General features: G+C 42.6%; 1 protein-coding gene across 1 annotated transcript; it reads right to left on the reverse strand.

Moving 5' to 3' along the window:
- Window positions 1–292: 292 nt before the first annotated feature.
- LOC122143593 lies at window positions 293–4,130 on the reverse strand. The gene is made up of 7 exons (XM_042754095.1): window positions 3,989–4,130; window positions 1,562–1,615; window positions 1,266–1,429; window positions 1,046–1,173; window positions 721–951; window positions 466–549; window positions 293–299 (listed from the first exon to the last, which is right to left on the reverse strand). Exons 1-7 carry the CDS (start codon window positions 4,128–4,130, stop codon window positions 293–295), a joined length of 810 nt encoding a protein of 269 aa, XP_042610029.1.
- Window positions 4,131–14,291: the final 10,161 nt, after the last annotated feature.

A 14,291-nucleotide genomic window follows, 5' to 3' on the forward strand; every position in this document is an offset into this window, starting at 1 on the left:
CCAAGAAAGAGTTATTTGTCTGGAAACTGTAGACTGGCCTCCTTGAACTTGATGTCCTTCAGTGGGACGTCAGCAATAAGGCTGGCAGGGAGAAATCTTCCCATGAATCTTCTCACCAAGCTGGTCATCTCCTGGTGCAGCTTATGGATCATGACTCCTTCAGCCTACAAACACATGATGGATGATCTGTTATGAAAAATGATGATATCAGCATTATTTATTATAATTATTTAAGTTTATCTTTTGATAGGCTGGCTGACCTGAAACATAACATTGAACTCTCCCAGTGGTTTCAGAACCTGGGAGAGGAAGAGGAAGAAGAACTTTGTCTTCTTGCTGGTTAAATGCTCTGCCAGCATCTTCACTTTGCCAGGCTTCTCCACATCCTCATGACTAGCAAAATATGCCTGCAGTGCATCCCACTGGCTGAGCACCCGTTTTATGCAAGTCAGCAAGCTGAGCCACCTGGTTGCACAATATCGGAGTATCTTCAGAATCTCTGAGTCTGTGAACTCCACAAACTCTTTGAAGATTTCACAACGTTTGGCACTAAAGTTGAGAAAGGTAAAAAAAAAAAAACAGGAAACAGGAAAGAAATAGTTAAATAATGAAAAGCCAGGGAACCAAAATGACATCCAATAAATATCAAATTGTGGCACAGAGCCTCTCTTTTAACTTATGTGCAAGTGTAACGGCCGGGCGGAATATCAATATGCGTACCTTATGTCAAAGTGAGCATATATGCTGCTGAGGATTTCTTCAATAGGCTGGTGTAGAGCCCTAATGCCACATCCTGTGGTCAGCTGGACCAGATGACAGATGCATCCCATGTCAATTAGGGATGGCTGCATGTCTTTAATTCTGCTGACAACAGAATTGTGCTTCCCCTTCATGACACTGGCATTATCACTATTAAATGCCACAACGTTTTTCCAGTCAATTTTTCTGTCACTAGGAACAAACAAAGTACAACATTACTTATTAGTTGTCTGTCTCCAAGCATATTATAATGTATTCACATGGACATTAGTGACTTTAATTTTACCTTAGCACTGTGTTCAGTGACTGAAAGAGGTTCTCTACTGTGCCAATGTGGCACACTGGCATGTGCAGAAACCTCGTCACCACCTCCTGAGTTTTCGGATCGCAAACCCTGGCCAATATTACAAACTCCTTTAAAAAATAATATATATATTTAGAGAGCAATTTTCACTTACAGTAGCCACAAATTACTTACAAGAGAAGTGTAAATGCAAAATGCATACTTTATCCGTGTTTCTGCTTGTGCTTTCATCACACATCAGACCAAAGGGTTGGTCAAGGCACAGTTTGATCACTTCCCTGTCCAATTCCGGGGCAATGGCACCTATGAAAGTACACAGTAATGAAAACACAGTTTTTCTACTAACTGTGCTGTACTTGCTGCTTACTTAAGAAAAAAAAAAGAAAGAATTAATACTCTTTAACAATTCAATCTTAAAATATGGGACAAATCAGTATTATGAAGGGACAAGTCTCAACCCTAACTCTTAGAAAACAGTATTATTTTATATACACTCACCTTTCACTATTTTATTAGCCTTTGTTCTTCCGTTTGCGTACTGGTGAGCAATATCTGAATCCGGGAACATATTCTTCACGGATTTTTTGAAAACATCCGCAAATGTGAACGGGATGTTGCTTGTAGCTAACAGCATAGCCATCTTTGTCTCGGCATAAATAACACCATCGGGTCTACCTTTGGAAAGATGGCCCAAAATACTGGGCTGTGACCGGTGCTGCATTGCCACAGCCTTGTGCTTTTCTGACCCTATGTGTGTAATTAAATCCGTTCGGCCACCGTGTTCAATGGAGAAGTCTGATCTACAAAATTTGCAGGCAGCATATCCCTTCCCCTTCGAGCTGTCCTGGATGAACGTGAATTCTTTTTTCCATTCAGTTAGGAATTTGCAGGCATATTTTCTCTTTTTATTCGCCATGTCTCTTCTTTCTTCCTTTTCTCCTTCTTCTTCTTCTGCTTCTTTTTCCGTTCTGAATATGCCGCGCTTGACTTTGAGGTGTAACCTTTATTATTGTTCGGTCTGAAACGGCGCCCAGTGACAGATGGTGTAGCAATATTGTTGTCCGGGTGGAAATCGGGAGAAATTCGGGAGAAAGGTCGGCCCGGGAGATTTTCGGGAGGGGCTTTGAAATTCGGGAGTCTCCCGGAAAAATCGGGAGGGTTGGCATGTATGGGATATTGGTGATGATGTTTCTACACACAGTGCCACATTGTGAGCGTGTTTGATTAAGCTCATACTTCCTAACCTCATCTGCCAAAACTCTGACCATCTGTCGACGCGCTGCTGGTCAAGGCCTCTTGCCATCCACAACTGCTGAATGAATGTCTGCAGGCATGAGGGTCCGTGGCACCTCAAAAGTCTCTGGCCATGTTTTTTTGATAATGGAGGATAGGCCACATTCTTCAGAGCTGCTTGATTCAGGATTTGAGAGTGAGACTACACTTGACTGACTGGAGCAAGGATATTCTTAATCACTGCTGACTGCTGGGGTAGTGGAAAGGGGTATTTGCAAGTCCAAAGTGACCATCTCTGTCTCTAAAACAGGAAAAACAAAGTAAAAAACAACCCATGAGACTCAAAGTTTTCAGTAATAATAATAATAAAACATTGGTCACTTAAAAGACCCTTAAACAAAACATAAAGTGATTGAATTATCTGTAATTTACAGCTCACATGGTAAAATTAAGCATAATGTAAATTTTTCCCATCAGTACAAAAACAATGTGTAAAAAAGGATGACATTTTGGACGTGATCAAATATACTTCTAAAACAGATTAAGTTTTAAATAACATCTTGTATACTTTTACAAGAAGCTTTGACCCATAAAAAGGCCAGAACTGCTATTTAAACATTTTACTGTAAATTGCAAAATAGATGCTGTAACATTTTTTCAGCGTTACCTTTTTTAAATGCTTCCAGAAGCTTCCGTTGCTGAATGGGTGGCAGAAAGTCAGAAATATCTTCTTGTTTGACATATTAGATTCCAGTCTGGAGCTTAATAGCACATCTGTCGATGCTTCTTGAGTATCTTTGAAAATTGAGGGCAGGGCTCTGAGGATGATGCTCCTTAATTTCTCTTATTTGTAACACCATAAAACTTGTATTTAGCACACAAGTGATGATAAATACAATAATCATGTTACAAATGATGCTGTTCTTTTAATTGATCAAAAAAATATATATTTATAATAATAATAACAATTTTTTTTTAGTAGCAAATCAGAATATTAGAATGATTTCTGAAGGATCGTGTGACTGGACTAATGATGGTTAAAATTCAGCTTTGAAAGTCAGCTTTGATTGTTCCTAATAAACTGTTTAACTGGACTCACAAGTGAATCCCAAGTTATTTTGTGGGACAATTAAATATATTCTAAATAAACTACTCTTTCCTCTCAGTCACACACCTGATTGAAAGGCTCATTATGCAGCTCATTATGTGGGCCTTTGTCTTCTCAGGTGTGAATCACACTTATATTGATGGTCAATCACGCCTACTCGCCTATATGCCCTTTTGAAGCAAAAAGTGTCTTAGAAAATTTAAATCAATCTATTGTTTTCTGCGAGCGAGTAAACAAGGTGATTTTTCACATCATTTTGAAGCAAAAATTCTAGGCTAAAAGGTCCATGTTTGACAGTCTTGTGAACAAATGTTCTCTAGGTGTTTTATGACCTTATTTCATTGACTTCAGGCCAGGCTCAGAACAAGTTACTTGTTTACCAAGTCAGCGAGCATGCTACTGCGGTGCTGTGAACAAAACCAGATGTATTGTATACTGTGGATACTCGTTTGTGCATATTATTTGTTGTTTATTTTGTTCTTTTATTCATCTGTTTATTTGGTACTTAGCTGTGTTTTTTGTGTTTGGACTGAGCACTTGTGTAAATATTATATACCATAAGAAAGTGCCAAAAGGGAAAAGACCTGGTTTGCGTTCCCAAGAAAAGGATACCGTTAAAGAGGATGTTGCCTGGGACACACTGGGGACATCGTCGGAGGAGGAGGCATCAGTGGGGCTTTCAAGTGCCCAGGGTGAGCCAGGCCCAACCCGTTCCAGTGAGGGCATGGTGAGCAACATGAGAGATTTTCTCAGTGCGCAGCAGCTAAGGGAGGACAAGTACCTTTGAGAGCTCTGGGGGTTACGAGAATCCATTCTGCAGACAGTCTGACCTGCACCAGTGACTCCCAGTGATACCGGGAGCATGCGGATGGAACTCCTGACTCCTGCGCCACGGAGAGTAACCACAGACAATGCACCAGTTCAACTTAGTGATTCACCAAGAGCTTCTACTCAGCGGAGTTTGCCGCCTCATCGAACGGAGATGCCGGTGCCAGTTCTACAGCAGGGGGATGACATTGAGAGCTACCTTCGGCGGTTTGAGCGGCTGTCCAGGGCCTGGCAATGGCCAAGGGAGGAGTGGAACTGTCGGTTGGTGCCATTGTTGACTGGACAGGTGTTGAGGGATACCTTGCGATAGATGAGGATCAAGCAGACGATTACGACCACCTGAAAGATGCGCTTCTGCAGAAATTCAACATCTCACCAGAGACTTACCGTCAACGATTCCAGGCAGTGACAGTGCCAGAAGGGGAGTCTCCTACATAAACGTATCATCGTCTGCAAAATCTCTGTCAGCGCTGGGTAAGACCGGATCAGCATACCAAAGAGGAGTTCGGAGAACATGGGTACTCCAGTCCCTAAACGTTCCATGGAGGTTCTTGAGGTTAATGGCTGGCAGGTCCCAGAAAACATTAGTGAACTACAACGGGAAGATGAAACCTTGAAACCTTAGGTAGGTCATGCCAAACTTATACCAACATGTGTCCTGTCGTACCAGAAGACCGAATACATTTACATTACATTTACATTTAGTCATTTAGCAGACGCTTTTATCCAAAGCGACTTACAAATGAGGACAATGGAAGCAATCAAAAACAACAAAAGAGCAATGATATATAAGTGCTATTACAAGTCTAAGTTAGCCTAAACACAGTATACGTAGCAAGGGCTTTTAAATAATATAATAAATAAAAAGAAAACAGATAGAATAGAAAAAGAATAGAGCAAGCTAGTGTTAGAGGTCTTTTTTTATAATTGTATAATAAATGAAAATAAAATAGATAGAATACAAAAAGATTAAAAGGGTAGTTAGATTTTTTATTTTATTTTATTTTTAAATAGAATTAGAATAGTGAGTGAAAAAGTTAGAGGGTCAAATAAAGATGGAAGAGATGTGTTTTAAGCCGATTCTTAAAGATGGCTAAGGACTCAGCTGCTCGGATTGAGTTGGGCAGGTCATTCCACCAGGAGGGAACATTTAATTTAAAAGTCCGTAAAAGTGACTTTGTGCTTCTTTGGGATGGCATAACCAAGCGATGTTCACTTGCAGAACGCAAGCTTCTAGAGGGCACATAAGTCTTAAGTAATGAATTTAGGTAAAGGGGTGCAGAGCCAGTGGTGGTTTTGTATGCAAACATCAATGCCTTGAATTTTATGCGAGCAGCTATTGGTAGCCAGTGCAAATTGATAAATAGAGGTGTGACGTGTATTCTTTTCGGCTCATTAAAAATTAATCTTGCTGCCGCGTTCTGGATTAATTGTAAAGGCTTGATAGAACTGGCTGGAAGACCTGCCAAGAGAGCGTTGCAATAGTCTAGCCTGGACAGAACAAGAGCTTGAACAAGAAGTTGTGAAGCATGTTCTGAAAGAAAGGGCCTGATCTTCTTAATGTTTAATAAAGCAAATCTGCAGGAACGGACAGTTTTAGCAATGTGGTCTGAGAATGTTAGCTGATCATCAATCATAACTCCAAGGTTTCTGGCTGTTTTTGAAGGAGTTATGGTTGATGTGCCTAACTTGATGGTGAAATTGTGAAATGAGAGGTAGAGTTGAGTGTCATCAGCATAGCAATGGTATGAAAAGCCATGTTTCTGAATGACAGAACCTAATGATGCCATGTAGACAGAGAAGAGAAGTGGTCCAAGAACTGAGCCCTGAGGTACCCCAGTAGTTAGATGTTGCGACTTGGACACCTCACCTCTCCAAGATACTTTGAAGGACCTATCTGATAGGTAAGACTCAAACCACTGGAGTGAGGTTCCTGAGATGCCCTTTGTCAGTAGGGTTGACAGGAGGATCTGGTGATTAACCGTGTCAAAAGCAGCAGATAGATCAAGCAAGATAAGTATTGAAGATTTGGATTCCGCTCTTGCCAGTCTTAGGGCTTCAACAACTGAGAGCAAGGCAGTCTCAGTTGAATTTCCACTTCTGAAGCCAGATTGGTTGCTGTCAAGGAGGTTGTTCTGTTTGAGAAAGGTAGAGACTTGGTTGAATACAGCTCGTTCAAGTGTTTTTTGCAATGAAAGGAAGAAGGGAAACTGGTCTGTAGTTCTCTAAAAGAGATGGGTTGAGGGTGGGTTTTTTAAGGAGTGGAGTTATACGAGCCTGTCTAAATGATGAGGGGAAAACACCTGTATTAAGGGATGTGTTAATGATGTGAGTGAGTGCAGGTACAACTGCAGGAGAAATGGCTTGAAGGAGATGAGATGGAATAGGATCAAGTGGACAAGTAGTAGGATGATTAGAAAGGATGAGTTTTGGAGACTTCTGCCTCAGAGAGTGAAGAGAAGGATGTGAATGAGTGTATGTTTGTTTGTGAGATGTGTTTGATGGATTGTGGTGTGGAAAATTGTGCACTGATGTTTTTAATTTTATTAATGAAAAACGTGGCAAAGTCGTCAGCTATTAGAGATGAAGCAGGAGGGGGAGGAGGAGGACAAAGGAGTGAGGAAAATGTTTTAAAAAGCATGCGAGAGTTAGACAAATTGTTAATTTTGTTATGGTAGTATATCTTTTTAGCAGTGGAGACATTAGCAGAAAAGGAAGAGAGGAGTGACTGATATACATTAAGGTCAGTAGTATTTTTGGATTTGCGCCACAACTTTTCAGCAGCTCTAAGCTTAGAATGGTGTCTAAGAATACACCAGATCATTGCTACTCTCAGTTTAAGAATGCCTACAAAGCTCACTCACTACTAGCTTATGGCAAATCGGACCATGCCGCCATTTTCCTCACACCGGAATATAAACAAAGGCTTGTTCAAGGACCCTCGGTGCAGAGGGTAATGACGCATTGGTCTGCCCACTCTGAAGCCATGCTACAGTCGGCTCTTGATGACATAGACTGGGACATGTTCCGAACGAGTTCCTCTGACGTCATCGAGTTCACGGATGTAGCATTAAGCTTTGTAAACAAGCTAACCAAACAAGCTACGGATACAATAACTATAAGGACCTTCTCAAATCAGAAACTGTGGGAGGACAGAACAATCCGTGCTGCAGTAAACAAATGCACTGCTCCATACAAAGCCGGGCTCTCGTCGGGGAACATGAGTGAGTACTAAATATTGTGCTATGCTCTCTGACAGGTGGTAAGAGCCGCCAAACACTGATACAGGGAACACACAGAGTCACATTTCCAGCTAAATGACTCCCGACGCATGTGGCAAGGACTAAGAACCATCTGTGCCTTTGGAAACAAATCCTCTGCAGCTGTAAGAGCAGAACCATCGCTGGCTGACGAGTTAAACTCTTTCTACACCCACTTTGAATGCAACTGTGGCAACGCGAGTCTGCCGATCTGCGCGTGAGGAAGCGACAGTCAGAGCAGTGATAATCTCTGAGGACTAGGACGAGGTTCGGAGGGCCCTAAAGCGGGTGAACATCAGGAAAGCAGCAGGTCCTGATGGGATTTCTGGCCGTGTTCTGAGGTCCTGTGCTGATCAGCTCGCTGGTTTGTTTACATCTATTTTAATGAGTCCCTTGCTACCTCTGTGGTTCCCACCTCCTTCAAAAAATCTGTCATCATCCCTGTGACTAAGAACAAAAACCCCTCTTGCCTGAATGACTATCGTCCGGTTGCCCTCATGTCAACAGTCATGAAGGTCTTTGAGAAACTTATAAAGAACAACATTTGCTCCTCCATCCCTGATACTTTGGACCCCCTTCAGTTTGCCTATCGCCCCAATAGATCCACTGAAGATGCCATCTCTCACATCCTGCAATCTTCTCTCACGCACATTGACAGCAGCAATGGGAACTATGTAAGTCTGGTATTCATCGACTATAGCTCAGCTTTCAATACTATAGTCGCCATCAAACTAGCTTCTAAACTCATGGACCTCGGCCTGAATTCTTCACTATGCAACTGGATTCTTTATTTCCTCACCGGTAGACCTCAAGTGGTGAAAGTAGGCCAGTACACCTACAGCTCCATCAACCTGAACATGGGAGCTCCACAGGGCTGTGTCCTGAGTCCCCTGCTCTACTCTCTCTACACACATGACTGCATGTTTTTCAACAGCTCCACATCTATTATCAAATTTGCTGATGATACTGTGGTTTTGGGCCTCTTTTCCAACAACAATGAAGCCGCATACTTGCATGAGGTAGAGAAACTCACATCATGGTGCCAGGACAATTGTCTCTCTATGGATGTGAGTAAAACTAAAGGGCTGATTGTGGACTTCAGGAAGAGACAGCAACAGCCTTACACTCCTCTTATGATCAGTGGGACCACTGTGGAGAGGGTGAGCAGCTTCAAGTACCTTGGTGTAAACATCTCTGAGGACCTGACTTGGACTACCCACATTCAAACTCAGGTTAAGAAAGCCAGGCAAAGACTGTACCATCTGTGTAAGAAAATTCAGGGTCTCACCAGCAATCCTGAAAACTTTCTATTCAGGGGCCATAGAAAGTGTATTGACTCAGTGTGGTATGGGAACAGCTCCAGTCAATTTTTATTAGGGGTGCATAGAAGAGCGCATCTCAGGGTCTGCTCTCCCCTCTCTGCAGGACTTCTACCTCTAACGCAGCAAAAGCAAAGCTGTTAAAATAATTAAGGACACAATTCACCCTGGTAACTTTCTTTTTATTTTGCTGCCATCTGGTAAGCGCTTCTGTAGTCTGATGGCAAAAACTGAGAGACTTAGGAAAAGCTTCTTCCCCCAGGCCATCAGGCTCCTAAACTCAAACTCAGTCTCTTAACCTCTACATGACTTCACTTAATTAACAGTAAGATACTGAATATACTGACACTGACACTTGCACACAGCAATTTCTATAATTTTATTTGTATTTATTTTTTTACCTCTATTGCTGCTATGTAAATACCCTGTACAACCTGTTTGCACATTCTCCTCTTGTACATTCCTGCTCATCTTAATATTTATTAAGTCTACAGTATACTGTCCTGCACATTTTATTTTATAAGCATTTTATTTTATTCTTATTTTTTTATCTTACTTTTTCCATATCATATTTTTTTTTTTTAATAATTTTCTTGTGTTTGTATTCTTTAATAATTGCACTGTCCGTGGAGCGGACCTGACTTACATTTCACTGCTGGTCATATGCTCTCCATATAACCATGTATGTGACAAATAAAAATCTTGAATCTTGAATCTTGAAACCATTGTTTGCAAAAGTTGGTTGTACAAGTGATCCTAATGTGGGTGATGAACAGTATGTTTTGCAAAATGATGTGTTGCATGTGCAAACGGGTGATGTTTTACGTTTAATTGTTCCCCTGTCTAGTCGCCCCCTAGTGTTACATCTGGCACATACAGCTTTATGGGCAGGCCGTCTGGCCCGACACAAAACATACACACACATTAGTCCACGATTCTATTGGCCAACCATGTACACTGATGTCCAAACATACTGTACTACATGTTCTACGTGCCAAAAGACCAGTACTGTGCGTCAGTGGGGCAGAGCACCACTATATCCGCTACCCATCATATCTACCCCCTTTCGCCACATCACCATGGACATTGTGGGACCACTCGAGAAGAGCAGTGCGGGACACCGATACATCTTATTCGTCTATTACTACACGACAAGGTACCCGGAAGCCTTCCCAGTTCGCACCATCACTATGCCAAAAGTCATCCATGCTCTTATCCAGCTATTCTCCAGGGTAGGCATCCCAGAGGCGATCCTAACTGACCAAGGGATAAACTTCACTTCCCGCCTGATGAAACAGCTCCACCAGCAACTGGGTATTACTGCGGTCAGAACCAGTCCCTACCACCCGCAGACCGATGGACTGGTGGAGAGATTCAATCAGACACTGAAGAACACGTTGCGGAAGTTCGTCACAGACACAGGACGTGACTGGGACAAGTGGCTGCCCTTCGTCTTGTTTGCCTATGGGGAAGTACCTCAAGCCTCAACCGGCTTCTCCCCCTTCGAGCTCCTGTATGGTTGGCAGGTCCAAGGCCCATTGGACCTGCTGAAGAAGGCCTGGATTGCACCAGCAGATAAGACCGAGGAGAGGAGCATTGTTAACTTCATCTTGGAAATGAGAAACCGGCTCGAGCGTTACAGAGAAGAAGCTAAAGAAAATCTACTGCTGGCACAAGTGTCACAAAAGAAGTGGTACGATCAACAGGCATGATTCCATCAATTACAGCCGGGGCAAAAGGTGCTGTTACTGTTACCCATGTCCATGAACATACTCCTGGCAAAGTGGCAAGGGCCATATACTGTATTAAGGAAGATGTGACCAGAAACCTATGAGATTCACCACCCTGACAAGAGGAAAGGTATAAGCAATTCAGCGCAGTCCCCAACCCGGCCCAGTCCTACAAAGTCCCAATTTCGATCAGCGGTTTCTGGTGCAAGTGGACGTTTCAGAGAAGGGAATTGGAGCAGTACTAGCCCAGGAAACTGCAGGAGAAAAGAAGCCAGTCGTGTTCCTGAGTAGGAAGCTGTTGCCTAGAGAAACCAGGTATTCCACAATCGCGAAGGAGTGTCTTGCAATCAAGTGGTCCCTGGAATCTCTCCGATACTACCTCTTGGGGAGAGAGTTTGACCTGGAGACGGACCATCGGGCATTGACGTGGATGAACATGATGAAAGATCATAACGCCCGCATCACAAGATGGTACCTAGCCCTTCAGCCCTACAGCCCTACAGTTTCAAGGTACGACATTGGCCTGGGAGGCTTAACCTGGTTGCGCACTACCTGTCCCGGCACCCGGACAGTACGCGGCTTGGAGAGGGGGGAGGTGATGTGAAGAGTTGATAGCAAATAGATAGCCTAATTCTGATACATGCGATGACTATCCATTATGACATGTAGGCATTTTTATATGTAATTAGCCTACAAAAATTCTTATGCATTGCAATCCTTTCATTTTTAATATTTGGCATGTTTGTGTGCTGTTTAATAAGCAGCGTGTACGCGCGTTGTGGACCCACCTATACTAATACGCTCTTTAAATAACAAAGAGAAAACATTGCGCCAGACTTTAGACCAGGTTTGAGTCGGTCTAGTGCGCAGTCTATTTTCAGCTCCTTAAAATAGCAATGCGCTAGCAATGCGCCTGAACACACCTCTTTTTAAGACCAGCACGCCCATGGGAGCACAAATGGGCGCAAATGCATTTGCTAATTAAACAATGTGGCGCTGTACAGGAAATTGCGAACGGCGCCGGACTGAAACTAGCAAACACACTTGCGCTGCGCCTTGCATCGCATTGCGCCGGGTGTATGATAGGGCCCCTTGTCTCTAGGGGTCTAACAACTTAAAATCAGGTCAGGAATCTTGGTGTGATTCTGGAGACAGACCTTAGTTTCAGTAGTCATGTCAAAGCAGTATCTAAATCAGCATACTATCATCTAAAAACATTGCAAGAATTAGATGTTTTGTTTCCAGTCAAGACTTGGAAAAACTTGTTCATGCCTTTATCACCAGCAGGGTAGACTACTGTAATGGTCTTCTCACCAGCCTTCCCAAAAAGACCATTAGACAGCTGCAGCTCATCCAGAACGCTGCTGCCAGAATTCTGACTAGAAACAGAAAATCTGAGCATATCAAACCAGTCTTCAGGTCCTTACACTGGCTTCCAGTTATATTTAGGATTTACTTTTACTCATTTATAAATAACTCAATGGCCTAGGACCTAAATACATAGCAGATATGTTCACTGAATATAAACCTAACAGACCACTCAGATCATTAGGATCGAATCAGTTAGAAATACTGAAATACTGGGTTCACACAAAACAAGGGGAGTCCGCTTTTAGTTATTATGCTGCCCGCAGTTGGAATCAGCTTCCAGAAGAGATCAGATGTGCTAAATCAATAGTCACATTTAAATGCAGACTCAAAACTCACCTGTTTAGCTGTGCATTTATTGAATGTGCACCTTGCAATGTCCCAACTGATGGCACTATATTTTATGTATTGTCATTTTCTATTCAATATATTGTATTTCTATAAACTCATTTTAAACCTCTTAAATCATTTTTTTTAAATCATTTTCAAAAAAAATTAATTCCTTGATTTATTGTTGTGATTATTATTATTATTATCTTTTCATGTAAGTCACTTTGAATTACCATTGTGTACTAAATGCGCTATATAAATAAACTTGCCTTGCCTTGACTTGCTTAGTCAAAATGGTACGTGAGGAAGTGGATCAATACAGTAAAATCACAGATGGTAAAATCCTGTCAGTTTGCTATAATACACAGTTTAATCTTGACTTTCAGTGTTTATTACTGTGTGTTTATTGGCATGATGGTTTGGTCATAACAGTTTAATTTTCATCAGTGGGTGAAAAACATGAACAAATTGAACAAAATCTTAAATTTGTTCTTAAACTTTTTAAGATAATTTGGTTTAACTGTATGAGCTGTATAAGTATGGAGTTGCTTTGCTTTTTTCTGAACTGGAGTAATAAATTTAAATCTTTTATTAGGCTGTGCCTGTGTTGTTATATTGTGTGTGATTTTTATTTTAGAACCCATATGGGGTTCATTTAACCCACCAGTAGGCCTATTGTAAATTTCAAACAATATTTGAATTAAATAAAACAGTCAACCATAATAATTGATATATAACCTGATATATACTGTTTGTATGTATGATCTACTGTATAAACAGTAACATGGACTCCAGGCATGCTAACACCAGTACTGGGCCTGGCGTCAGACTGCTTCTCCAAGTCTGGCTGCTGAGGGTGCTGGAGGATGCTCAACCAGGGTACACCAATGGGGGAACTCTACTGGGAGAAGAAAGGCGCTTGCATCCCTGTGTGAGGGGGAATGGCGCAGCAAGCGTGACTGAGCCAGTTCTTCCCACCAATTAGCTGTGACCCAACACACAGGAAGAAACCGGCTCTACACGAATGGTTGTAAAACCTCACAAATGTGTTAGGTGTCACCCAGCCCGCAGCTCGACAGATGTCTGCCAGAGAGGCGCTGTGTGACAGCGCATAGGAGGAAGAAACCCTCCATGTGGAGTGAGCCCTCATCCCCAGGGGGCACGGTTCGCCTTGGGAATGGTACGCTAAGGCGATGGCATCCACTATCCAGTGGCCCAACCTCTGCTTGGAGACAGCCTTCCCTTTCTGCTGAAGTCCAAAACAGACCAGGAGCTGCTCAATGCTTTTGAAGCTCTGGGTGCAGTCCACCTATATGCGAAGCGCACTTACGGCACACAGCAATGCCAAGGCTGGATCTGCCTCCTCCGAGGGCAGTGCTTGCAGGTTCACCACCTGGTCTCGGAAGGGAGTGGAAAAAAAAAAAAAAAACCTTGGGCACGTATCCAGGCTAGGGTCTCAGGACAACGTGAGAGTAGGCCGGCCCTAACACAAGGCACTCTTCACTTACTTTTTTTTGTGATCAATTATTTATTTTCTTACAATCATTATTTACACATTGGAGAGGAAACACCTTCACAAGAGAAAGTCTTGTCTGTTTCATCACTGCTCAAAAAAAAAAAAAACCTTAGGCTGATTACTCTTGTCATAAATACCCCGGTTGTTCTGTCATTGTCACGAATATAACAATCACCCTCCTGGTTCCATTGATATTATAAATATCTTATCCATCATATGCTCCATATCCTACCCATCCCAAGCCCACCCTCTAACTCCTAACAAGATTCGCTCAAGGAAAAAAATAAATAAAAAATAGAATAAATAAAGGGGAGAAGTGGGGCAACACACAACCACATCCGGGGCTCATCAGAGCCACACACCACAGCGCAGGTCCGCCATGGTGGCGCCACTGCCCATGATGCCAGGGCCAGCGCCAGATTTGGCATGGACGCCAGCTCACACAGCACAAGGTGGTCACCAGCCCACGCCCACGAGGCCAGACGGCCATTGCCAGCGCCACGTCCATGGCCACGGAGAACATTTTTGAACCTCAG

This window comes from Cyprinus carpio, unplaced genomic scaffold, assembly GCF_018340385.1.
Source record: "Cyprinus carpio isolate SPL01 unplaced genomic scaffold, ASM1834038v1 S000006457, whole genome shotgun sequence".
NCBI classification, from domain to species: Eukaryota; Metazoa; Chordata; class Actinopteri; order Cypriniformes; family Cyprinidae; genus Cyprinus; species Cyprinus carpio.